This window comes from Passer domesticus, chromosome 6 (assembly GCF_036417665.1).
Source record: "Passer domesticus isolate bPasDom1 chromosome 6, bPasDom1.hap1, whole genome shotgun sequence".
NCBI classification, from domain to species: domain Eukaryota; kingdom Metazoa; phylum Chordata; class Aves; order Passeriformes; family Passeridae; genus Passer; species Passer domesticus.
Genome location: NC_087479.1, coordinates 58,268,298 through 58,293,188, shown reverse-complemented (window position 1 = coordinate 58,293,188; position 24,891 = coordinate 58,268,298). Strand labels below are relative to the sequence as shown.

The window sequence follows — 24,891 nt, the reverse complement described above, 5'->3', positions numbered from 1 at the left end:
AATTGGCTTCTCCTCCTACAATTGTACCCGTCACAGACAGCAAGTGGTAAAAAATGTATCCATGTAGATAAATTACATTTGAAATAAATTCAATTTGCTTATACACCAACAGCAACTGAAAAGTTTTAAGAAACTCATTTTGCAGGGCACTGTCGGATTTCATATTTTCTTTCTGAGGCTTGTACAGAAGAATGTGCAAGATCAAACAATGTAATTTTCTAATACTCTTCTCAGCTAAGTTCAAAAGGGTCTAGGTGCCAGCAACGGTATCTCACTCACCATCTTCTTCACTCTGGGCCTCAGGTGAAGAATCAGACTGGGAAGATGAAAATTCTTCTTTCCACTTTTTCCTTTTCTTTGGTGGTGGTTCAGCCTTTACCTTTGGCTGTTTAGCTTTGGGTTTTACAGAAGAGACTTTTGTTGCTGCTGGTTTTGGTGTTGGTGGTTCAGGGGGTTTGATGTTGCTATTACTAGGTTTGCAGTGAATAGTCCTGCAATATTATGAGGAGAATGTTTATGAATATAATTACCAGACAAGTTTTGGCAGTAATAAAACAGCTATAACCTTATTTAACCAGAATATTCTCCCCACTGATCATACATACTTATTTCACTGTAACTGGGTATTAGGTCCTACCCATTTTATATACTACTATATTTTTGAAATAATACTTGACCAAACAACGCCTTTCTCTTCCCACCTCTCAAAACAGGAAACAAACAAGAATGTTAATATCAGAAATACAAAGTTCTGTACTTTAGGACTAATAATGCAGGACTAATAAAGTTTTTAGAGCATGGCAGGGAATACAATCTTGGGAAGTGTTAGAGTTTTGTCAGGATGGGAAAGCAGTGATATGTACAGCAGAAACACTGCCAGTATCTTCTGGAACACTGAGAACAATTCTAGACATCTGTCAGAAATGGAGATTTCAAACCAACATGGATGGAGACAACAGACAGTAGAAGGATGAGAGAATGGAAAGTCTGCCCCAAAGGAGGAAGCTGAAAGACCTCACTTAATGGAGCTCAGTGAAACACTGGACACAGAGGTGGGCTCTGACTGATTTCTCCAGAAATACAACATGCAGTACAAACAGAAAGAAAAGCCAAAAGCAGAGTTGAGAGAACAGCAGAAACTTAACAAGCTCATCACAAGGTTTTGTTAAAAGAAGGGGTTGCTTCAGAGCACTGCAAGAACAGGTCAGTCCTGGAACAGTCTTCCAGAGCCCAAGAAAAAAGGAGCATCAAAATCCCATCAAATTCTTTTAGTAGAACAGGATTATTGAATAAAATTTATTATCTGATGGCACTGCTTTCTTTGAGAGCAAACTAGACTTAGAACTCCAGTGTTTCCCTGAATGAAGAGCACTGTCATGAACATGTGGTTTTAAATTTTCTTTCCAGGATTGTGAAGAAAGCATGGTACTTTCAGTACACCGGGACAGAATGGTCATTAAAGCAACCAGAAAAAACTCCTTAACTAGCAAAGTCCACAGGATATGAGAAAACAACACACAGAAAATTAAAATCATTACACTAGCAGGCATGTAGGGCAAAGGATGACATAGAAATAGGATGTAGAGACCTAACACCTCCAAAACAACTGATTATGGGACAGAATAGAGTAGGGAAGACAATGCAGTGATTTATATTTAATTTCTTAAAGCAAACCAGACAGTTCTCCATTTCCATACTAAAGCACAATTAATATACATGAAAGTTATAACTCCTGTTTATTTCAACAGGTGCGTTCTTAATATGAAAACAATATGGCAAAATGAAAAACAAATTGAAATAAAATACCTTGCTGACTGCACAGGCTTGATTCGTGGTTTTTTTGAGCATACTCTGACATATTCCTTCTTGTTTGCATTTTCAACAAACTTCACATACACTCGTTTGTATTTTGTCTTTGCATCCCCAAAGTACCCAAGATACTAAAATGAAAAAAAAACCAAACCACAATTGTTTATGTTAAGCAAGATTTGTCAATTTGTCAAAAATTTCAATACTAAAGAAAAAAATCAGTTTAAACTCCCCTATGTTTAAATACAACAACAAGCCACTCTACAGCATTTATAATTTAAACAAAATTCTCCATCTGATTTCCTGATAATAATTAAAACTGAAGACAATATGGTAAGGGAGGTACTGTGGGCTTCTTTTTCTCCCTTGATTTTATTCCCCACGTGTGTTATCCCAAAAGCATTATCTGCCTGGCAAAAGACTGCCTGTTAAAACTGTATCCTTCCTCTCTGTATCAGTTAGTTCACCAGCTTTTTTCCACTGATTTTATTCTGGTCAGGAAAACTTGTTCCTTTACAAAAGAGATCAAAGTGATACCAAAATGATATCAAAGACCCCGTGCTGAAAAGCAGAAAATCAGTCCACAGATGTCTTCAGGGAGAGTTGGAGGGGGTTTTCCCCTCAAGGATGATTGCTAAGAATGTATGCAGAATCACATTCTATTTAGTTTCCCAGCCTTCCATGAAAGCAGCTCCCAGGAGGCTTCCCAAGGAATTCTGAGGACTCACACTGTTAGTAGCAGCAAACTCTCTGTGTCCGTCACGCACTTCAGGAACAAACTTCTGCAATAAAGCCTTCTGTACTTTCCAGATAGCTGGAGGCTCTTTTCCTGTCTGCAAAGCAACCTGGAAGAACATAAAAATTGCTAAAAGCAATGCTTATTTTTCTTCCAGAAATGTGTTTGTGCATCACGTTTTTTGAGGAAGTTACCCAAGGATAAAATGTAAATAATCATTTAAAATTCCAACACCATCATTATTAAGTCCTGTTTGCATCAAGGCAAGTTTGTAATTATCAGCTTGAATGAGAATTTTCTCTAGATCTTACAAACAAACTACTAAGTCAAATAAACCTTTTGGAAAAAGTAGTCAAACATTGATTACCTTTTCATGACTCCTGAACTAACAAAATTCAAAACATCTCCTAATGTACTTAAATCCATTTTATAAGTGACAAGGGAATATTTCAAACTGATAACACTCGTCTTATGTGACAAAGCAGCATTACTTCATTTAAAACTGCAGCTTCAGAGGATGGGCACAGAAACAAGTAATCAAAACCAGAAATTTTCTAACAGTAAGAATATTGCTGACTATGATAGCAACAAAAGGAAAGGTTCACATGCAGAGGAATTAAAATGGCAAAGCAACAAAACCAAACAATCAAAGACAACAAGGAAATTCACATAAACTCATGTGAAGAGTTGTACTGGTTGCTTATGGCAATAATTTCTTGTTGAAATCAAAGCAGAACCTCTTACAAAGAACCAGAAGCCACTTCCATTCAAGTTCTTTTGCAAAGTTACACTTGAAAGTCTACTGCTATCTTAAAAAAAGTAGTCAAGAGCCTTTGAAAAATTTATGCTTTTTAATATTCAAATAGGTAATTCCAAGTTCTAACAGAGGTTACCAGCACACAGATTTACTTTATTATGTATGTAGCATAAAATGGGCCATGTACATTCAAAACATGTTTATAATCTGCACTAGAAAGACACCTTTAAGGCATTTTGGCAGCAATCAGGGAATATTAGAATAGAAAGAGAAAACTAATCTGCAGCCTTTCCTCTTCTGGTAGTTCCTTGAGGCTAAATTCATACGCAGGGGTTTTGTGCTGTGTTTCCCCCCCAGTAAATATTCAGATTACCTTTAGTGTCTCTATATCTTCAATCTTCACTACAAATTCATCACGTTCTCTGTACATCCCCTCTCCTTCACTGTCCATATTCTCCTCATCAGTACATCCTTCTATTGCAACAGTCTCCTGCATTTTTGCCAATTGTTCTGAAGTCACAGCATCCTGTTGAGCTACTTTTAAGGGTTCAGCTGGATTCATTTTCTCCTGCACATTGCCTACAGGAGCAGTTGTCTGTGGAGATTCCTGCTTTACCACAGCACTGGTGGTGGTGGCAGCAGCAGTAACAGCTGTCACTTTTTCAGTTTCTGAAGAAAAAAACCCAAATTTCAGTTAAATTATCAAGGCTTAGCAATGTAATATGGAGCTAGGTTTCTCTTCTTTTCTGTTACAATTTATATTAAAAGCAGCTATTCTAGGAAAAACACCTGTTCTAGGAGTTAAATTAGAAGCAGTATTTGACCACAACTAAATCTTAAACAAAACCAGAATACTGTAGCTAATATACCTCTGTTTGTATTAAACTGCTACATCTGTTAGCATCTGGAATTAACAAAACTGAATGCTTTGGAAAACAATTTGATAGTTACAGACATAATCACCAGGTAATACTGCTGTACTTTGTGACAATAAACAAATACAACAGTAAAGGTTACAACACTGAATCTTGTCATCTGCTGATAAATCTTTTGAAATTGGATTGCAGAAAGAGAAATACACATTAAATATGAAAACATTTTCTGTGTGACTTTTGGACATTTGTAATTTATATCTTATGATAAGGCAACGGGAAGTTCCAGATTAAAACTTTAGCAATAGCCTAATGATTTTTAATATTAACAGAGGTGAGCAATGAGAACTGATGATACAAAACAAAGAAGGGAAAAGAACATTCCTTTCCTCCTCTATTCCAAAGAGCCAAAGAGAAGTCCCACCTTTCAAAATTATTCTTTCCCACCTGAAAAAAATTAGAATCCTTTTTAGATATTACTTTACAATCTTCTATGCATATTAGTTTTAACAGTGACTTGCTGATCTAAAAGAAATCAAATTATATTAACTATAACACAGTTACTAATATCACTCAGAAAAATTAAACCACTGCATATTTTTGTTACAATCACTGCTAATTGTTGACTTTTTCACTTGAAAAATTATACAAAAGATAATGCAACATATTTTAACAAAAGTGACTCCAAACAAATGAGTTAAATATCAAATTAATGTATCAATACAAAACCTATATACCTAAGTGAAGATTCATTAAATCCATTCAATAAAATTGTTAATTTGGAATGTGAAATATCTTCTTCCAGATACATCACCTCACATTATTGCAAATATTTTCTACTTCTTCAGTGAAAGAGAGCTCTGACAGCTTTAATTAGTCATACCATTATTAGTTGGCCAGTTGTATCTACATATTTGTCAGAACAGCAGATAAAGGTACATGTATTACTTAATACTATCAACAAAAGACTATGTTTTAATATTCATCTGTCTATACTTATTTGCAAAAACAGACAGAAGAGGGTATTACTAGAAAACCTGCAAAACACCAGCAAGAAAGGAAGAAAGATGTCATTGTTTAGCATCTTATACAAACAATCTCGTGTGTCACAAAACAGGAAGGTGAATTCAAGAAACTGGTGACATAAATATTACATCCTTATGGATAACAAAGAAGATACAATAATATCATAAAATAAATCACTAAAAATAAAGCATTAATGGAAATGCTCACCAAAAAAAAAACAAACCAACAAACAGAAAAAACCCATTTGAAATATTTCTTTGGACATTGTAAACAGAAATGGCTTACAAACTTCAGCAAGAGGCTCATGCCTCGGCACTGCCTAGATTTCAGCTTTCTGGGAATAAAAATAACCAGTGCTTTCTTGTTTGAAATATATATTCAGCTGAAAGACACAGAAGGAACTTCATCCTCTGTAACAGCCTTTTTGAAATGCATGCACTTAACATAATTACATGGAAGTAGCCACAGAAAAAACCCAGAATAGTAATTAAGATAAAGTATTGTTCAGCATCTCAAGTATTCTGCAATAATTTCCCAGTATCTGAGGTGTGATTATTACAATCCAAGTTTAATTTTGCTATGTATTTTTCAGTAAATCATGTCACACCTAGAGAAAGAAAAATCTCCTTTTCTCCTTTAATCTAGAAAGGGAAACCATTACTTCATTCTCTCTTGTTAAGAATCAGCTTATGGGTCACAGGTTCTGAATCCTGAGAAGAGTTAAAGAATTGTTTCATTTTCTCCCTGCGATTATTTTGGAAGACAATGGTATTTCTCTGGAATTAGCACAATTATGTGATTGGCTGGATAGTTTCTAATTGCTTACCAGAGGGGGAGAAAAAAAAAATCTTTACTGAGGAGACCTGTCCAGGCAAAAACATTCTCTATGCTGAAAATACTTCAAAACAAAGCACCATCAGTTAAAAGCTCTGAACATGCATGTACAGCATGGAGGTAGCACAAGTGAAGCTGAAAAGTGTGTGAAAAACTAATTACTCCTGTGATCAGTGGTTGCTGCCTGCTCTTCCCTACCCAAACAATCCTTCCCAGGTTTTGTTCTTTTGTTAGTAACCTATCAACACACATGGAGCTACAACACCCCTGATCAATATGGTTCAAATGACTCCTACCTTGGACCACAAGTTTACAAGAAGTAAATGAGTGCAATTTACAAGAGCAAAAGTTGTTTCGCACACATATCCAGTGCAACTCCATTGTCACAGAAAATGTGTGCTTACCAGCAAGAACCTATCACCTGCTGATGCAATTATTAATAGATTCTCTTGCTAGAATTTGTTTGAAATAGGTTTAGACCCTCTAATATATTTTGTTGATGTTCCCAGATGAAAATCATATTTGGTGTTTCAAGCCAGAATCGAAGAGAACACACACGTTATTCCACCTCCAGGCTAAAATAACTTTTTGGCATTAGTCCTATTTAAGTCGCATGAAAAAGATAATTTACATGTTTTCTAATAGTGGAAAACACTATTTTAGTCCATAGTCAATACACATTTTGAAGAAAAATCTCAGTTGTGACCAAAACAAAACTAAATCAAAACCTTTACCTGAAGAGAGATAAATTTTTTTTTTTGTCCCATCAGCTATAAAAATCTCCTTCAACATATGCATGTGTAGTAACCCTTTTACCTGATCTGATCTTTTTGTCAGATGTTTCATCCAGGGCTGACAATGCAGTAGAGATGCTCTTCTGAAGATCATGGTTACCACCCACAGAATCATCTTCATCAGAAGAAAATGAAGGCAGGGTTTCTAAATTTTTCTTAAGTTCCTCATCAGCTTTTTTGGTTGGACTTTCTCCACTGACCTCAGCAGCCACAGGTGGTGCTGCTGCTGGCTGAGGCTTTGCAGAGGGCTGCAGGCAAGGGGCACGAACTATTTGTGTGACTGGTCTCCTAGTCCTGTTTGGCATTCGTACAGCTGGAGTGGAAAACTGTTGCCTAGGCCCAGACTTTAGAAAGTCTAAAAAAGATGCAATAAATCCTGTTCTGACTTCAGGCTGTTTTTCTTCAACTTCTTTAATTTTTTGCCTCATTCTTTCCTGATGTTGGTAAGTATCATAACAACCTTCAGAAACAGGAGAAGAGTATGTGAAACATGCATCATTTCCTCTTGAATTTTGACGTTTACACTGTCCACTTCTTTTTACCTGTTTCTGAGTTGCACTGTCATCTTCTGCAGCATTTTTGTTTTGGCCTTTTCCTTTGCTTTTTTTCTTCTGAAGGCTCCCTTGAGTTAAATCCTGGCATTCTTCTTCAGTTCTGTTAATGGCTCCATCTGCACTCTGGGGCACAGACAGCGGCTGCAATGGAACCTTTGACTGGTTACCTGCTACTGTGCCATCCTCACCACCCACATTAAAATCATTCTCTGAAGCAGCACTCTCCTCACTTAGGCTCCTACCACTTGAAACAAACTCTGTCTCCCTTGCATTCAGTGCACCATCAACAGAAGCATCATTATCTTCTTCAGACTCGTGACTGATGCTAGATTGTTTCTGCACTCGAACAGCCTCCTGCTCCTCCTGACCAGGACCAAGGGTGGGAGAGGTCATTCTTATTGGTACACTCTGATCAGAAGTTTCAAGGTGCTGCTGATCCAGGCTCACAGCTTTTGTCTGTATTGTTGACACTGGGGTAAGATTTAGGGTAATTTGGCCTCCATTCAGAGAAATATTATTTCTGCTTGCTGGCTTTCCAACTACAGTAGGTGAGGCACTGAAAACAGAAGACACGTGTCTGGCATCCAACGTTCGGAACTGCGTTTTAGACTCCTCACTGTTTTCCACAGTTTGGATTTCCTCTTCATTAGAGGCTGATTTGGCAAAGTCAGATGGTGCTACTCCACAGGCTGCTACTGTTGCTGCTAAGATGTCATCCACGTTGGATAATATATTCCTATCATCGTTGAGAAGCATAGATTCTGGGAAGCATATTGAACTAAGAGAAACAAATTGATTTTTTGCATCATGTTGATTTGTCTGAGTAAAATGATCTTTTGTGGTCAAATGTTGCTGTAGTGGTTTTGAAGACTCAGAAATGTCCATTTTCATTACTTCTGCATTCTGACTATGAAGCTGCTGCTGAGAATGACCCCCATTACTTTGAACAATGTGACCATCCATCTGAAGGAATGGATGTGCCACCTGCTGAGGACTCTGTATCCTTTGCACTTGTGGTGATGCCTTTGCTTGTCCTAAACCCGACTGCAGGATTGACTGGTGAAGAATCTGCAAGTCACAGGTTGATTCCAGCAGTACCTGTGCACTGGGCAAGCACAGCTGATGACCATGTCTTAAAGCATGAGGCTGCACCTGCGGCGGCGTGCTGATGACCTGGCCCTGCTGCTCTTGAGCTTTACTGTCATGTACCTTATGCAAAAGGGAATGCTGCTGGTTTAGTTCCTTAGCACTCACAGTTCCCTGCGCTGTTTGCATTAAATTCGCTGTCTTTTTGATATCATGGCTTAGGCTGCTGATATGGCCAATGTGTTGGGAAAGCTGTTCCACAGAACTGACCATTCTTTCATCTTTTTTTGGTCCTTGAAGAGCGAGTCCAACAACTTGATCTTCAAGACGAGAGTTGCTTCTGATTACGCTTTGAGAGTATCTGTCATTTGCTTTTGAGACCCTGTAGGATGCATCCTGAGCATTGATCTCCTCCTCTGTTAGGCTTTGAGTGGAAGATTCAAGAGTAGCTTGCTGTTGCAATGCCTGCATGTCCTGCATTGATAATTCCTCCTCCTGTTTTGATGAGGCGTACAAGTTAGAGTCAGACTTCCTTTTAACATAGGACTTTGTTTCTGAGGAAGGTCTGTTGTTCTGCAGCGTCTGGGAGTGAGCTGGGGATGCAAAAGGAGACTGGACAGATGGCAAAAACTTTTGAGACTGCGGAGAGGAGGATTCTTGTGACTGAGAGTTCTGAGAAGAATGTAAAGAAATATAGCTTTGATTAGGGCTCGAGGCTGGAAGAGTTTGTACCCGAGGAGAGGCATTAAAGGAAAGAGAAGGTGATGTTAACGTTAAAGACTGCCCTGAAGAATAGCTTTCTGAAGGACTAACAGCTGCTAAAACTTGTGATTGAGATGAAAAATTAACTTGGGACTGGGTAACTGGAGATAAACCCTGAGAGTGACTAGAAGAGTAGTTCTGAGCTTGGCTGACTGAAGAAAGTTCCCTCATTTGCCCAGAGTAGTTCTCATTTGGAACTGAGGTCAATACCTGTTCCTCTGAGGAGTAACTTAGAGTCTGACTGTCAGAAGTAATAGCTTGCGATTGCCCAGAAAAAGTCAATGTCTTATACAGTGAGGGCAGCTTCTCAACCTTACTGGATGAGAAGTCCTGTGAGTGGCTGACAGGTGGCACATTCTGAGCCTGGCATGAAATGTAATTTTGGGACTGACTGACCGACAAGAGGCTGGGGAGCTGTGCTGTAGAATAGATCTGTGCTTGTCCCGTAATAACAGAACTCTGATTTTGTGCAGTTTTGGCATAGCTTTGTGTCTGCACAGTGGGAGCTACACTCTGAGGTTTGGGGGTCTTTGTTGACCTCGGAGGCTGCTTCATGGAACAGTTTTTCACTTTTGCAGTGGAAGCAGAGGGAAAACCAGGCGATGGAATTGCAGATGTGTACGATTGAGCAAGTTCCACTGTGACTTGAGAAGTCTTCTGCTGTGGTCCTCCATTGCTCACCTGAGTAACATCTCCAACCGGACTGCAGGATAACGCTGAGTGCCTAGATGTATCCTGAAAGTTAACTCCACTTGTACTTGTTAAATAGCTGTGTAAGGAATGCTGTGAAACAGTCAGCTGAGGCTGGACAGACTGAGTACTCGAAGGCCGCTGGTGGTGTTTAATAACACTACATTCTCGCTGAAGTGCTCTGTCCATGGAAGCAGTGGAACCAGTGAAGACAGATGTGCTGTAGGCCTGAGACACCTGCTGGGCTCCTCCAAGGGTCGAAGGCAACAAACTGAACTGAGGCTGCAAAAGGTGGGGTGCAGATTCTTGAGCAGAACGATATGTTGATGACTGGGGGGGTACACTGGTACTCAGAACGGAGCTGCCCAGGCGCTCGAATGTCAAAGCGGTGGGAACAGTGCCTTGGGATGTTTTAATCTGCAATAAAGGATCATGGGCAGTTAGGAGACCGTTGGACGTAGCGCTGAAAGTGGCATCTTGAAGAGTAAGAGAAGGGGTAGTAGCAAAGTTTCTGCTGCTGAAGGTGTTGGGATGCTGATACGCTGACAAAGCAGAGGTTGGTGGAAATGTTCCAGAGGTTGGCAAAGCTCCAGTAACAAATAGTTCTGTGGCTGTCGAGGAATGCATACCTGGAAAAAACAAAAACAAAACAAGGAGGAAAAAGGAGCATAAGAGAACTTTAAAAGTAACAACACTGCATTTCTGTAAGTCATTTAACTGCAAGCTCTTACAGCATTTACAAATATAATGCTCTTAAGAATCACTACACTTAAAAAAAACCCCAAACACACATAGGGAGGCACTTATCGTGGGTAATTTTCAAAATGGAAGTGTAGGGTTTTTTTAGAATGCCAAACTATACCTCATATCCTTAAGATGCAAATTATTGATTAAAAAATTGTACAAGATCAATTCTGCCTTGAAACTGAGGCTCTTTATTAGTTTTTATTTCAGTTTAAAAAGAACATCATAGTAAACTGATCAAAGCCCTAGCCACATTTAATAAACACTAAAAAGACAGAATTACACCTTAGCCGTTGTAATGTGTACACAGTACATTACAATTGCTTAAGAAGCTATCCCATCTCCTGGAGTTACCCTCAGCAATAATTTTCTAACTCACTTTATGGGAAGCATTTCAGAGCGTACAGTGAAATAACTAATGGTCTATACACTCTGCAATTCATTTTCTTAAAGGAGGGGTTTGACTTTCAGTACAAGCAGTAAATATAATTTGTATGCTTTCTGAAGTGAGAGTACCAAATATCCTCAGACAGCAATTATCTGCATGGTGCAATATCAGCTATCCAAATGAAAAGCACATTTCTTATTTGCATCCAGCCATGGGTATGACACCCTGGCTCAACAAGATTTCTCAACAGAATACACTACTCCAACTGAAACAGGAGTATGAAATTCCCTTGCAAGCTTTGAGGCTCGGAGCAGTGATCCATATCATTCACCCTGTAACTCCGTAGTCATTCACCTTGCTTTTCACCCTGTAACTTGCAGACACTGGTGAAGTTTGTGTACTGTTTCCAAAGTCTACCAAGAAAAGCGAAGAAGACAAGTTTATTCCCAGAGAAGCTTAAAATTCTTGTAAAGGAATCAGTTTCTCCTCTGGGAAATTTACCAGGGTATGCAAATCAGAAAAAAAATAAAATCAGTGGAATTATTTGACCTTTTTAGAGTCTTCTTCCACACTTAAAACACTTAAACACTTTTTAGCTTAGCATCACTCAAGAACAAATAAAAACTCTCAGTAAATAAAGCTTGTTTTGAAACAAATCCTTCAGTTAAAGAAATATTTCATTTACAATACAGTTAGTCTTCTTAAGCTGATTGCAACTTAATCATACAATTGCTTTTGAAGTTTCAGGTGAAGCTGAGAAATAAATTCTTTGTTTCTCCCTTTCAGTCCAAGACAAACTGATATGAAGAGATGTGATAGTGAAGGAATGCCAAGATATTTTTCCTTAGTCAACAATAAGGTCTTTCTGAGTGAGAAAACATAATCAGAGTTTTAATGCATTTTTCTCCCCCTATTCTAAAAAACTGCAACTTCATGTACAACTGGGTTCTCTTTTACTGATCCCTACTGCTAACACAAAGGAAGGGCCATCTGGAAGCCTCAAAGAAAGGGAAGAATTTAAACCTGTTTTAACTGCAGATGTTCATTTCTCATCTAACCAGTATTTTACCTTTCTCTTCCATAAATCAAAACGCTTCCAAATACACCTGTAACTTCTTAAACCAGACAAGAGCCTGTCACAGGAACAGTACTATGGCAGAACTGCTGGGCTTTATATTCTAATATTTGCTCAGGAGCAGAAAAAAGGCATGGCAAAGGTACTAAGTTGCATGCACAGACACACCCTCGCTATCCTAACAAATCAGAACCCTGATAACACAGATCAAAGGAACACTTGGAAGGACTAAAATAACAATGTTCTTCCTTTTTTCCCCCAAAATCAGCAGGGCAGGGTTTGCAGAAAACCCCAAAGTAAAAAACCCTTCTGAAAAAAGGTCAACTTGCAGAGTGAAGAGCTCTTGCTTTCCCTCATCAAAGAAGTCTGCAGAAGACAAAGCTCTCAGAAGACACTTGGAACAATCAAGGGTTACAGAAAAGCAGCAAAAGTATTAAAGGACAACAGAAAGCTCAGAGATATGGCAATATTGAAAATGGGCTTACTGATGAGTTCTTAGCAATGAGTACTGAGAAGTCTCCCAGTCACTGGTCCCAACATCAAACCCAACCCACAGCATGTCTCCCCATTCTTCACAATTCACTGTTAGGCAGGCTGCAATGAAGAAAATGCTAGGACAAAGAGAAAAAAGATTTCTTCCCAGCTGACATTCTGATGTGAGGATGGGTCACCATAACTCTAAGCTCATAACTGATTGATATTAAGTTTGTTTGCCAGATTACCAATGTGCACCTTCATCTGTGCTCCAACATATCTGCTTTTGTCAATGGTGAGTTAAAAGCCAGTCTCCAGTCTCAACTTTTTGAGCAGCTCTTCACAGAATGCAGCTGCACATTATCCTTAACAGAACAAGTGCAAACTGTCAATAAAGGACTGCTCCACTCTGGCTACCTTGTGTCTCCTCCCCAAATCAGAACAGCAATCATACAGCTGCACTGAGACACAGATCAGCCTGCTGATACAGAGGAAAACCATCCCACCAAAGGAAAAGAGCCACTCAAACATTTTCACAGATCAGTGAATAGATCCAATTCACTGCACAGCTGCACAATCACTCCATAAGATTAACCAGAACTTGAAGCTACCCACAGATGCAGTAGCAACACTTATCTTGGTGTGACTGTCTACAGCAAGCTCAAAATCTGCAGTTTCCTGCCCTGCACAGAAGGCTTGACAGATGGGGGAGGTTTGTGGAAGGCAGTCAGTCTGCCAAAAGAAATGGCACGTTTGTTCAGCTGTAAATTAGATCCCTTTCTATGTGACATGCACCTCAGACCTTCTTTTTGAGAACACCTTGCTCATTACTTCTGTGTACAAAGGGGCCAAAGCTACCCATAGGTTTTGGTACTGATACCACACAAGAACTATCACAGCGAACAGAGTTTGAGAGTGAAAGATTTGCTAGGAGGTACAGGTAGTGTGCCTGAAAATGCTTATAGTGTTAGTGAGACTAATTGCAAACAAAGCTGAGAAAATAAATTTGACTTAGATAAAATAATACCCAATACATCTAAATACATCTAAATTCCTTCTAAACAGCAAGAACTTCTGCTCATATAAATCTCATGCCAACATAATTTCATTTATTTTAATATTTTTAAATATTGAGATGTAACAGAGGTAGAAAACATACCACCTTTTCACTTAGTCAGAATATTTGTTTCAAATCCTCCCAAACGTTCAATATAACAATGACAAAATTTATTTAAAGATAAAATGCTCACCTGTCTGCCAGGAAGGAGCCCTGAATTGTGGTAAAAGGGTAGATCCTGAAGAGACTGCTTGAGCAGTACGAGACTCAATAGCAGAGAGAAAATTCATAACTGAAGAAGTTTCCTTAGTGTTACCTCCAGCACTGTGCATACTGGTATCAAATATTCCTGAAAGACCTAGATGAAAGTGGAGGGAAATGAAATAAAACAGATTACTCAGATGAACTTCAAAGAAGCAAAATCAAATAACAAAGATATATGTTCATAAATCACTAAAAACCCCTACCTTATGAAACATTAGCAATGTAAAGTACATGGATTTTTCTGTGTTTATTTGTTATGCAGTGTTACAATTGTAAACTGAAACGTCAGTATACATTTTAAAACCCATTATTAAATGTATGTCAAATATGATGCTTCTTACAGTACTTAGGTACACCAGTAAAATGCTCCCCTTATCTCAAGGTTCACTGTTCTATTTTCACCTGGTCAAACATTCAGAATCCCTCCTGAAACATGTCCAACTTTTCTATATCCAGTTTCTCCCTTTTGGACAGCTTATGGAAGTTTGGACACATCTATAGGACTGGCACATGAAAAGGGGTTTTGGTTGCATTTCCTATTTCAACAAACACCTTCATGTGTTTCCCACTGCTCTGACCTTTCCATAGCAGGGGGCTCAGTGGGAAGCACTGGTGAAATCCAGAGCTGTGAGTAAGTGAGATTAGGTCAAGGCTGCAATTCCAACCCTCCATCGCCCTGATCAAGGACCTGGCAGGAGATACAGACTCCAGTCAGCACGTGAGCTCAAACACCTTTCTTTGGAACCTGGGCTGCAAAGTGAGCATGAAGAGGTGAAGCCTCATCTTCTGGGGGGATCCAGAGCCAGGATAACATCAGGATCAAAGACAGACCCCAATGCAGCAGTAACACAGCCTAAGCTACTGCTACATTTTAAATGAATTTAAACTTTTCCCCAGCAGGGTCTCAGTGTGCACATGGCAGTACCAGCAGCAGCATGCTCCAGCTCACATCAGTTCTGCTGTTTGCTTGCATAACCTGCCTTTATATTTTCCTTTCTACTTACAACATTTCGAGTAAAAGCTAACAACTGTTAACCACCTGCTACACACTCAGATTTTTTAATACCAGTTGCCACCACTTACATGACAAACTCCCTTTGATTATAAAATTCATTAACTTCAATCTAAATGACATAACAGTTGTTTTTTTTCTTTTCCCTCTGTAGCTATTTAAGCAGTATTCTCATGATAGGGACAGTTACCAGCAGCATGTTGTGTAGTTGAGTATCCAGGAAGCTGATGAGAAGCTGTGTATGTCTGTCTGTGAAGGTCTGTTTCTGAATGTGATGAATGTCCTCCTCCATAGCTTAAACTAAGGAAGAAATTAAGCATTATTAAAAAAATGTACACCTATAGAAACAAAAAAACAATTATGAAGTTTCAATCATAAGCCAAAAAGTTACAGAAATACAGGGAAGCAAAAGCCCAAGACCAGACATATCTCTCTGCTAGAGGATCACAAAAAATGTTAAGCAGATAAAAAATGTACTATTGAAACCTAAAAAGCCAAAGGGTTTAGGGTGGGAAAAACTGTACAAAAATCAAAGCTGCCTACAGAAAAGTTGATAAAGGACTAGATCAGAAAGACAGAGTTCAACTGTAAGAAACACTCACTGGGCACTTTTTGTAATGATTTACTGATAGCAAGTCTGCAAAGCAGATAAATATGAATACATGCCCACTTTAACATTTCCATTTTTAATTCCATTAAAACTTACAGCCTCATTTAATTAAAAGGCTGAAATGACTAGGAAGCTGTAGGAGCAATAGTTTTTAAAAAGGTTTTGGTGCTTTTGGTACAATTTAATAAAATTGACAGTGAAAGCACTACCAAGTGACAAATCCATCTTCAGACTTCCTAGCATGAAATGCAAGTTAATGATTCACAGCTTTTATTTAACATTTTTAAGCAAGTCACCTAAATTAACATGATGTTTCAATCAGACTTAATGGAAACACACATAAAATATACATTGTCTGGGTCTGTGCAAAACCAATAACACAGAAAAGAAATAAATGCAATCTAAACACCAAGCAGACTTAGGAACTTGCCAAAAGCCCTAATGATTCCCAGTTTAAAAAGCAGAAAACAGAAGGGGAAGCAAAACAAAATCCCCAAACTTTCAACCTTCCCCAGACTCAGCTCTGCATACCACCCGTCAAATGGAAGAAAATTAAGGCCAGCATGACCAAGTAACCATTTACCTGCTTCTTTTCTTGCTTTTGGACACTAAGTTTATAGGTAGCTGCTACTTACTCCAGTGCACATGTGAGACTGTTTCAATTTCAAAATTCAAGTGTAAACAGATGCCAAAACAACCCAAACAAGGACACCCACAGCCCTCCCTGCTGCCTGCTCTAAGGAAGATTTCCCTTATCTTTCATCCCTGGGGATGAGGGGCAGGCACTCTGCATCAGGAAAAATTAAACTCTCCATGCCAGGAATCATGACATCATGGGAAACTTTTACAGAATACACCAAATAATAGAAAAACTGGCAACATTGTTGGCTTGGCTTCATTTTCATTAAGAGGCAGATGAGCCTCTTAGAGCACTGTGACCTGCACACATCATGAACCAGCAAGAGCCTGCCTGTGCAGGGCTTTCCTGCCCGAGATGCACTATCAGGGGATGTATTTTCCACTTCAGCAATGCTCTATAGTCAGCATGCCAGGCTACAGCACAGGCCCAAAGAATGAACCAAAATCCTTTGAAAAAACAAAGAACCTCAGCTACTGCTTTTCTCAGTTGTGCTCATTGTCTAGCACTTTAACACCTTTCACAGCAGTAATTGCAATTTAGAGAATTGTCAAACCTAAATTCAGAGTCAGCAGATCCCTGTGCTTATGCTGTAGAGGACAGATCTTTGTGCAATTCAACACTATGCATCAGCAACTGATTTCTATTATATGCTGACTGAAATCTAACTATTTGCATCACTGCTATGGACAATTGGCAGACATGATTGCATGACACTGTAGATTATTTTTTTATTTACAGCATTAAACAACTTCTATTATTTCCAGACCCAAAAAAAAAAAAAAAGCATCAGTGTTCTGTACATAAACCATAAGTGCAAGTATTTTCACAAGAAAAATGTTAAAGTTAAGGTGGTCTAGGGTTTTTGAACAAAAAAAAACCCTTGGGGGCTGGGAAAAAAGCCCCCAAACATAGAACTTCAGGGACATGAAGCTCTCTTCAGGTCTTTTTAAGAAATAAAAAAGCACTACATGAGAAAATAAGCTTCTAAACTGAAGCATGGCAGATTACTTGCAAGAATTATCTTAACTCACAAAGATGCTGAGCTTGTGGAAACTTTCCCGCAACAGCAATAGGTTCTTTTTAGGTTTTCTTGCAAGTTTACTTAAAGCTTTTACCTATATAAAAGTACATGGTGCTGACTTCTCTCTCATACACATTTTAAAGGCAAACTCTGAAGCCCTAGAGCAGCACAGCTTCCCTTTCCCATTCTGTATTTTCAGGTGAGAGGCACTCTGGTGGTGTTCCAGACAACTGGGGCTACACTTGGCAGCAAAATTCTTCCAGATGAGGCAAGACCCCAGACCCAGTTCAGAGTATCAAGCAACATCACCTCATTCCTCATCAGCAAAAAGCAGATGAACTATAATTAACCACCTGAAAATAAAAAAAAATGTTGTGAGGGTTTTTTGTTTGTTTGGGTTTTTGTTGTTTGTTTCATTTTAAATTTCTATTTATTCTGTTTGCTCCAGACTGTGATTAATTTCTCCCCTCTTCACTCCTGTGCAATAAATACCTTTTTTAGCAAAGGACAGGTACAGTACACACAAATACCATAAGACAGACACCATAAGACAAGCCTGCAGACCAGAGGCAGAATCCTCTGGAAGATAAAAGTAACTTGCAAAAGAAACTTGGACAAAGACTTTGTAACAAGGAGGGTGCTAGAATTAGCACTGGGATACAAAATAACTCCTAGACTTCAGCACTCAGAAACATTGTTAATTACCAGACCCTCAAATCTAGTAATGCTGGGCATCTTAGAACACTCTAAGTATATGATCGTGGTTTTTTTTTTTAATACAAACTCCCAGCTCATAGTTAATGCAACCGCAACCTCAAAAATGAATCTGTCTTTCAATAAAAAACATTGTATTTATTTGAACAGTTAATTGTTTATTGTATAATTACTGCTTGCTGGAATGTAGATTCTTATCTCAAAAAGCCTTGCATATATGCCTTCAGTTTACATAAGCTTATCCTAAACAAGCACGGCAATCTGAGAGATTACTGCCTTAAGGTTTCTTTTTAGAAAATTCAACTTTTAAACAGATGAATTTACACAGCATGTAATTTGCATATCAAAAATACATCCAGCATGGCTACCAAACTCTGTATGCTCTTGTTTGGAAGTTTGCTACAACTGTGCAAGTTCTCACTTGTCCTGAAATGTCAGATAAATTACTGAAGAAACATTCACATTACTCTGCACTTTGTTATGCCCTGCTCCAAAAGCACTTGGCCCTTATCACTGATTATCACAGTGATTTCCCACTCCCACTGTCATAGTGAACAGCACAATGCACAGTGATTACTGCTAGGAGATAATATTAATTTGACACACACATTTGGAAAATAGTTCCCCTGAAGTATTGTTCATTGAAAAGATAAATATTACTCTAAAATTAAATGTAAGAGATATCCTGTAAAGAGTTATTATTATTTGTCATTGCTGTAATAATGCAATTGAAAAGTACGTATGACAATGGAAGTTAAATGACTCAAGTATCAATCTGATTTTTTTCAGCTGCATCAGCTGGGCTAACAGAAGATTTTTACTTCTCCAGTAAAATTTCTGAAAGAAAACTGTACAGTCATTGCACTTCATTGTTACTAACACACCTCAACCTTGATTTACAACTCCTTTTTGTTAGCCCAGATTAAATCTGTCAGGAATGGACCCTTCACACATCTGTTTGCATTGCTATTCTCACGATCATTTATTTTCAAAGCATTCTTCAATCCAAGAGTTTCATACAAATTTAGGTCTCCATCTGCAAAAGGTTATCGAGTCTCATTGCACTCACCACCCTCCTCACTTGCCAAGACAATTATCAGGTTTATGCATTTCCCAATTTCAAACTCAGACTGAGGTATCATTTTTACATGGAAACAGAATTTAGCTGCAATAAACACTGGACATACAAGTAAGTATTTTTATTTATTTTACTTATATAAAATACCATGCTCTCCGAGGAATCCACACAGAATAAAACACAGAAAGGGAAAACAAGAACTTCACACCAGTATCTTTGCCCCCTTTCCATGTAATGATACTCCTTTTACTAAGTATATAAAGTAAATTTTTTCATCTTTCTACTTGATTTTCTGGGTAAATCTTCATTACAGCTTAGCAATTTTTAAGGTGGATTGATTATTTTTGCATTTGGTGTTTTCTGGAGGGTTGTTTGAATTATGTTTCGTTTAGTAACAGCAATCATTGAAGTACCAGGGAAACTCACAGTGCTTACATGGAAAGCAGACCAGAACTCTTCAGGTGCAATCCCTTGCTCTTGGGCACTTGCACCTCCTGCCTCTCACATAAAGGAAATCTGCTACAGAAACACCCAGATTAAATCCCAGAGCACTTCCAAAACTGTGCTCAAAGTGCACCTGGACACCAACAAGACAAGTGGGAGCTCCTGGCTCCAGGAAACCCCAGAGGTGCTGCCAGCACCCCGAGAAGGGAGCTCGGTGCCCCAGCACAAGTCTGAACCAAAACAACCAAGCACAAACAACAAAAGCCACCGACCCAGCACGCACACAAGGCATCAGATCTGAGGCAGAGCAGGAAATTTGATCTCATTTTTGTCTGCCCGTTCTGCCTTACTGAAAACAAGAGCTCCTGTGAGAAGATGACTCGGCACAGCCCCCTTCTAATTAAATCACCACAAAATAGATTAAAAAGAACAGTGATAGCCTCGTACTGGGAAGAAAATACCTTTAAACTCACACTTTGCATTTTATCTTATGTGAGATACATGTGAAATAGGAGAAATATCAAACTTCCCTCTCTATCCCAAAGCTCAGACACTTGGCAAAGGAGTGTCTCTCCAACCAGCTACTCAGCTGTGCTATAGCAAATTCCACTCACAGACAGAAAGCAAAGCCATAAAACTGACAAAAGCACTTCTAAATATTAAAAATGTCATAAGAAATATAAGATATAGAAACTGACACACAGCTTACATCTCTTTTTGTCCACTGTATTTGATTTTAGATGTGTAAAATGCAGTTCCAGGTTGCATTACCTGCTGGCAAGTACATAGTTAGGATTAATATTTAATAGCTTTAGTGTTACATATTAGAATATCTAGTATATATAGAATAGATACTATAATTAGAATAATAGTTTCAATATTAGATACAACATTTATTACTTTACTTAAATACTTCTCTTTGTTATTTTGCCTTTACTCAAACATTTCCTGGAGAAAGGATGGAAGAACATTACTTGAAAATTTCACTTGAATTTAACAGAGATGAAATGGAGGGTAGATGGCCCTTCAGCTGCTCATTTTAACAGCAAGAGTTCCGCTTGCTGCAGTCAAACTAGAATGTAATTCAGCACCCAGGGGTTATCTGCAGCTCAGAATAAAATTAAAATTTAAAAGCAATGTTACAGGTAGATGACTTCAATCCAGAAATGGATATAATCTTGTATTTTAAAAAAGCCATGACCCTAAGAAGCAGAGGAGGGAGTTGCCCAGGAAGAAACTTGCTACTTAAATGAGTTCAATACCATTAGTAACACCAAGTCACTCCAGTCCAACACACTTAGGGAAGTTTAAAAGCACATAAAGCCCTTAAAAACAACAGAAAACAAAAATTGAGAAGGTTTCAATAATTAATTCCAATGGAAAACAAACCCGTTCTCAGCCCAGAAACTCATTTCAGTGCACAATACTTTTAAATGTATACAATATGTGATTTTTCATTTCTATTTCCCAGCCACAGACATGCTGAAGGGAGGGGGAAGACAGTGCAAACACAAATTTGGGTTGAAGCCTGAAAATGTTGGCAGGTTCAAGAAAAATAGGAAACCAGCCTACACCCTGCATCTAATTCTCTTGATCCTCTCATTAGATTACACAAGACAAGACAAACCTTAACACCATAACTGCACAAAGAGAAAGAATATTTAACAATCCAGAACAGTGCAGTGTCCATGTGTCCTGGGGTGATTATGATGCTGAATTCTATCCCCATTTGTCTGTTTAGCCCAGAAATCAGTTTTGTGCCTTGAAATCTAGATCTGAGAGTGAAAGGAGGGAGAAGGAAAAGGGGTGGAATTTTTTGCAGCTGTATTTAAAAACATAGATATTGTCTGCACACAAATATGTTTGCCCCACACTACAAGAAACAAAAGAAAAAAGATTTGCTACTTGAAAAATAAAGTCCACTGCTGAAAAATCAAAATAAAATAATCTTAAACTAATACCTCAGGGTATGTAATGCATTCTTTTAAGAACAGCATACATCTTTAGCATTTGCCTAGCCTGTTTGTCTGTTATAGCAAGAAAAAATATAAGTCAGTATTTTTAAGTATTATTAGCATTGTTCTTCAGGGTAGATGACTTTTGGAAAGATGGAAAATACAGAATCAGACACCAGTACTGAGTTAAGTCAGTAAAGCACAGAGGAGCAGCATTTTACTGACAAGCTCCACTGTCTGTTGGTTATGGCACATTCTCCCTTTTAATGCAATTACACACTACATACCCAGAATAGAATATATCCCATCCTAACACACCAAAGGCAATCACCCTCCATTCTTTCATTAAAAATGATGCTATAATGTTAATTTTCCCCTTCAATTCAAAGGCAGAGCCACCAAGAGCATGGCTGAGACTGCCACAATGTGGGCCAAGGAATGCCTGGAGGTACTTGTGAGAGGAAACTCTCATTACTTCCTTGCTTTCTAGGAGCAGAGATAAGGAGCTTCTAAGAACTAGATTTTGAGGTAGAAAATTACATGCAGGGTGCTGCCTCAATAAGCAAAAGTTCACACTGTTCCTGTGATTCTTCACCTGAATACATATCACATCTTAAAGGAATAAAGAGATTGTATGACACAAAAGGTCCAGCTCCCTTTTATTCCCATGTTAATGTGTCTGAACTCCTTATGCTTGATCCTTTTAAAAATGAAAAACAGGAAAGCCAAAATAGTCTTACTAGGACTGCAATACCTGAGTGCAAGTGCCGGCTTGTCTGATTAAGTAACCTGCAGAGTTCTTAACAACAAAGAATATAATTCTGTTTCCAAAAAATCAGTTAAACTCTGTCTTGAAAATGTGTATGTGAAAACTAATATTCTAATAAAAATGAGCTATTTATAAACTTCAATTACTACTGACTGGATGAATTACTTTGTCATTTTTTAATGCATGCAACCCAAAACAGTTTTCTTTATGACGTTATTTATGACTGAAATGCAGTACATTTAACAAAATAATTTTTTAAAAAATCAGAACTGGTAAATTTGGAACCGCTTCTCTTGGCTTTGACAAAAACAACTCTGTAACTTAACCAAAACAGAAACTTTGCAGCTTACAAAAAAGAAACTAAAATTAAACTGTTCTACAATGTCAGTCTAGAGCTCCTTATGCATGTTTTAAGATTTCAAGGTCTGGAAAGGAGCTTTCAGTGCTTTCCTGCTCTGAATATTCAAGACTAACTTTGATGTCCTTATTAAGACAGTTATCATTTAAGCAGACACTGTAACACATTCCTCCCAATTTGCATTATAATGTAGTGTCAGAAATAATTTTACGACATTTGTTTGCCAAGCAGTGTTTTGGGGATTCATACATCTTCAATGACAGCTTCTACTCGATCAGTGCCTGCAGAAACAGGAGTACTATTATGGTCTGTGTAGCTTCCACCACTAGAAGATCTGCAATCTTATTTTTTCTGCCTTTTGAGACACTGCATTATTTTGTCACTACATTTATCTTCTTCTCTTATCTTCCCTGTATCAAAGAACTTTTCCTTTACCCAGCATAAAGAGAATAGCTGTGATTTTTAAAATTATAAATACTTCTCTCTTGGAGTTTTACTTACAATTTCAAAAGATTTTTGTAACAGACAGTAATGGAAATCTAACACATTTTCTCTGATATGTGATGCTATTCTGTTGTCAAAAGTGTACTTGGGGCATATTCAAAACTCTTCTCTAGATCATTCCAGTATTAACGGTTGAACACACAGCATAATCCTCTATTACACACAAAAAGATTCCATCGCTTTTAATAACAAAATTTTATTTCAAAATATAAAAATCAGCAGAGCATTATCTCAAGATGTGGGTTAGCCACATCAGAGCCTTAACAAAATTACAATTCATTTTACCTATTGAAATTGAGGCTTTTCAACCCTCATTCTCCCACAGCTATTACAGCATCGTATTTTGTGGCAAGCTTGAGTCTTACCTTTAGGGTGCTACAGGAATACTTGAAATCCCATTTCTTACCTAAGCCCTTTATTTTCCAATTATATGGAAAGGATGATGCTGAAGCTGAGGTTTTCATCACGGAAAGAGGTAAGAAGTGCAAATACATGTGTGCTGCACACTGACAGAGCCATCTTATGCTGTCAGTGGGTTCCCTCCATTACCAAACCTTGAAGCACTTTCAATAACCCATGGAATGACTTGTGCTTCACTCTAGGGAAAGCCAGGCACAAGGAATAACCACTCTGATTTACAGCCCTCACCACTGAGTCTCCAGTACTGAAAAAAGGCAGTTTTGTGAAGTTTAAGTGCACCCCTGTGAGAGCAGTGGTCTCATGGCCCACAGCCACTGGCATAGAATGGGGCAGCAACTCAGTGACCACATCTGAGATCACACATCAGGCCACCCTACAACCAAAAATTCAGGGGCATTAGGTGGGCTCTAAGCCTCCCAGCATGTCCACATGGCCAGCAAGTGTTTTCCACATCCCACTACAGGGGCTAAACAGCTCATGTGAGCTCCTTCAGATTCATAACAAGAGGTATTCCTATGACTAACACCACTTCCACTCCAATTTAGGAGGTGTGCCCAGGAAAGATCTAACATATTAACAACACAGTTCATCATAAAACACAGCAGCAAAGAGTCCTTAACATTAAAGGAAGCATCACAGGGTGTTATTAACCAAGTTTATGAGGAAAATTAGCACAGCTCTTATGCCTCTTCACAAGTGCTTTCCTCATCCTAAAACAAGTTTAAATTTACATTTTTAACCTTGCAAAGGGGATCCTGGCTATCATTTCATTTGCCACAAGTCACTATTTAGCTAAAAATACCAGACAAACCCTGTTGCTTGTGAATGCTTCAACCAGAAAATGTGCATTGTTCAAAACTGTAGAAATACAGTTACAGCTACATGGCATTTACTTTGAGATAGGAAAAACTACACTATATTAAACAAATTCCTTGAATATACTCATGTTCAAGGAATATTTATACTGATTTGAGCTTTCATGATGATCATGTCTAAACAAAACCAAGTATTAATCCAGATCAAAACCGCATATGCACATGAAACTAAAAAAATATCCTTTAATTGGTGAAAAAAACTGTATTCTTTTAAAAACAATAACAAAAGGGAGTTTTTTGAAGGGGAAAAGATGAAAATCCCATCTCTCTCCAGTGGTGCTGACTATCAGCAAGCTGCAGCTCACCAGTGCCAGCAGCTGAAGGTAGTTAACACATGGCTGTGTTCAGAGTAGGGAGGAGTTGGCTTTCTACAATCACTCTTTGCACAGCAAATGAACAAATGGTCAGATTCAAGAAAAACTTATTAGAAATCCTGTTCTTGGCAGACTCAGCAGAACATAATGAAATGGGACGAGCATGGGGATTGAAGGATTATTCACTGTCTAGCACTGGAATTTTTGACACGAAGACGAGAGAAAGTAAACAGGATGTGGTGTGAAACACCAAGC

The 24,891-nt window shown here is 38.3% G+C and overlaps 1 protein-coding gene across 2 annotated transcripts in view; it reads right to left on the bottom strand.

Annotated features, from left to right (window-relative positions):
- QSER1 (glutamine and serine rich 1) overlaps positions 1 to 24,891 on the bottom strand; it is a 41,240-nt gene that overhangs the window by 9,646 nt on the left and 6,703 nt on the right. The window contains exons 1-8 of one of the 2 annotated variants that reach the window (XM_064426061.1): positions 17,300 to 17,538; positions 15,125 to 15,234; positions 13,852 to 14,016; positions 6,851 to 10,549; positions 3,676 to 3,971; positions 2,538 to 2,654; positions 1,807 to 1,940; positions 280 to 491 (exon numbers count right to left, since the gene is read on the bottom strand). In XM_064426061.1, coding sequence (XP_064282131.1) covers positions 280 to 491; positions 1,807 to 1,940; positions 2,538 to 2,654; positions 3,676 to 3,971; positions 6,851 to 10,549; positions 13,852 to 13,990 — 4,597 coding nt within the window. In that variant the 5' untranslated portion in view covers positions 13,991 to 14,016; positions 15,125 to 15,234; positions 17,300 to 17,538. Of the gene's footprint in view, positions 1 to 279; positions 492 to 1,806; positions 1,941 to 2,537; positions 2,655 to 3,675; positions 3,972 to 6,850; positions 10,550 to 13,851; positions 14,017 to 15,124; positions 15,235 to 17,299; positions 17,539 to 24,891 lie in introns of those variants that run through there. The other variant, XM_064426059.1, reaches the window with a different exon arrangement.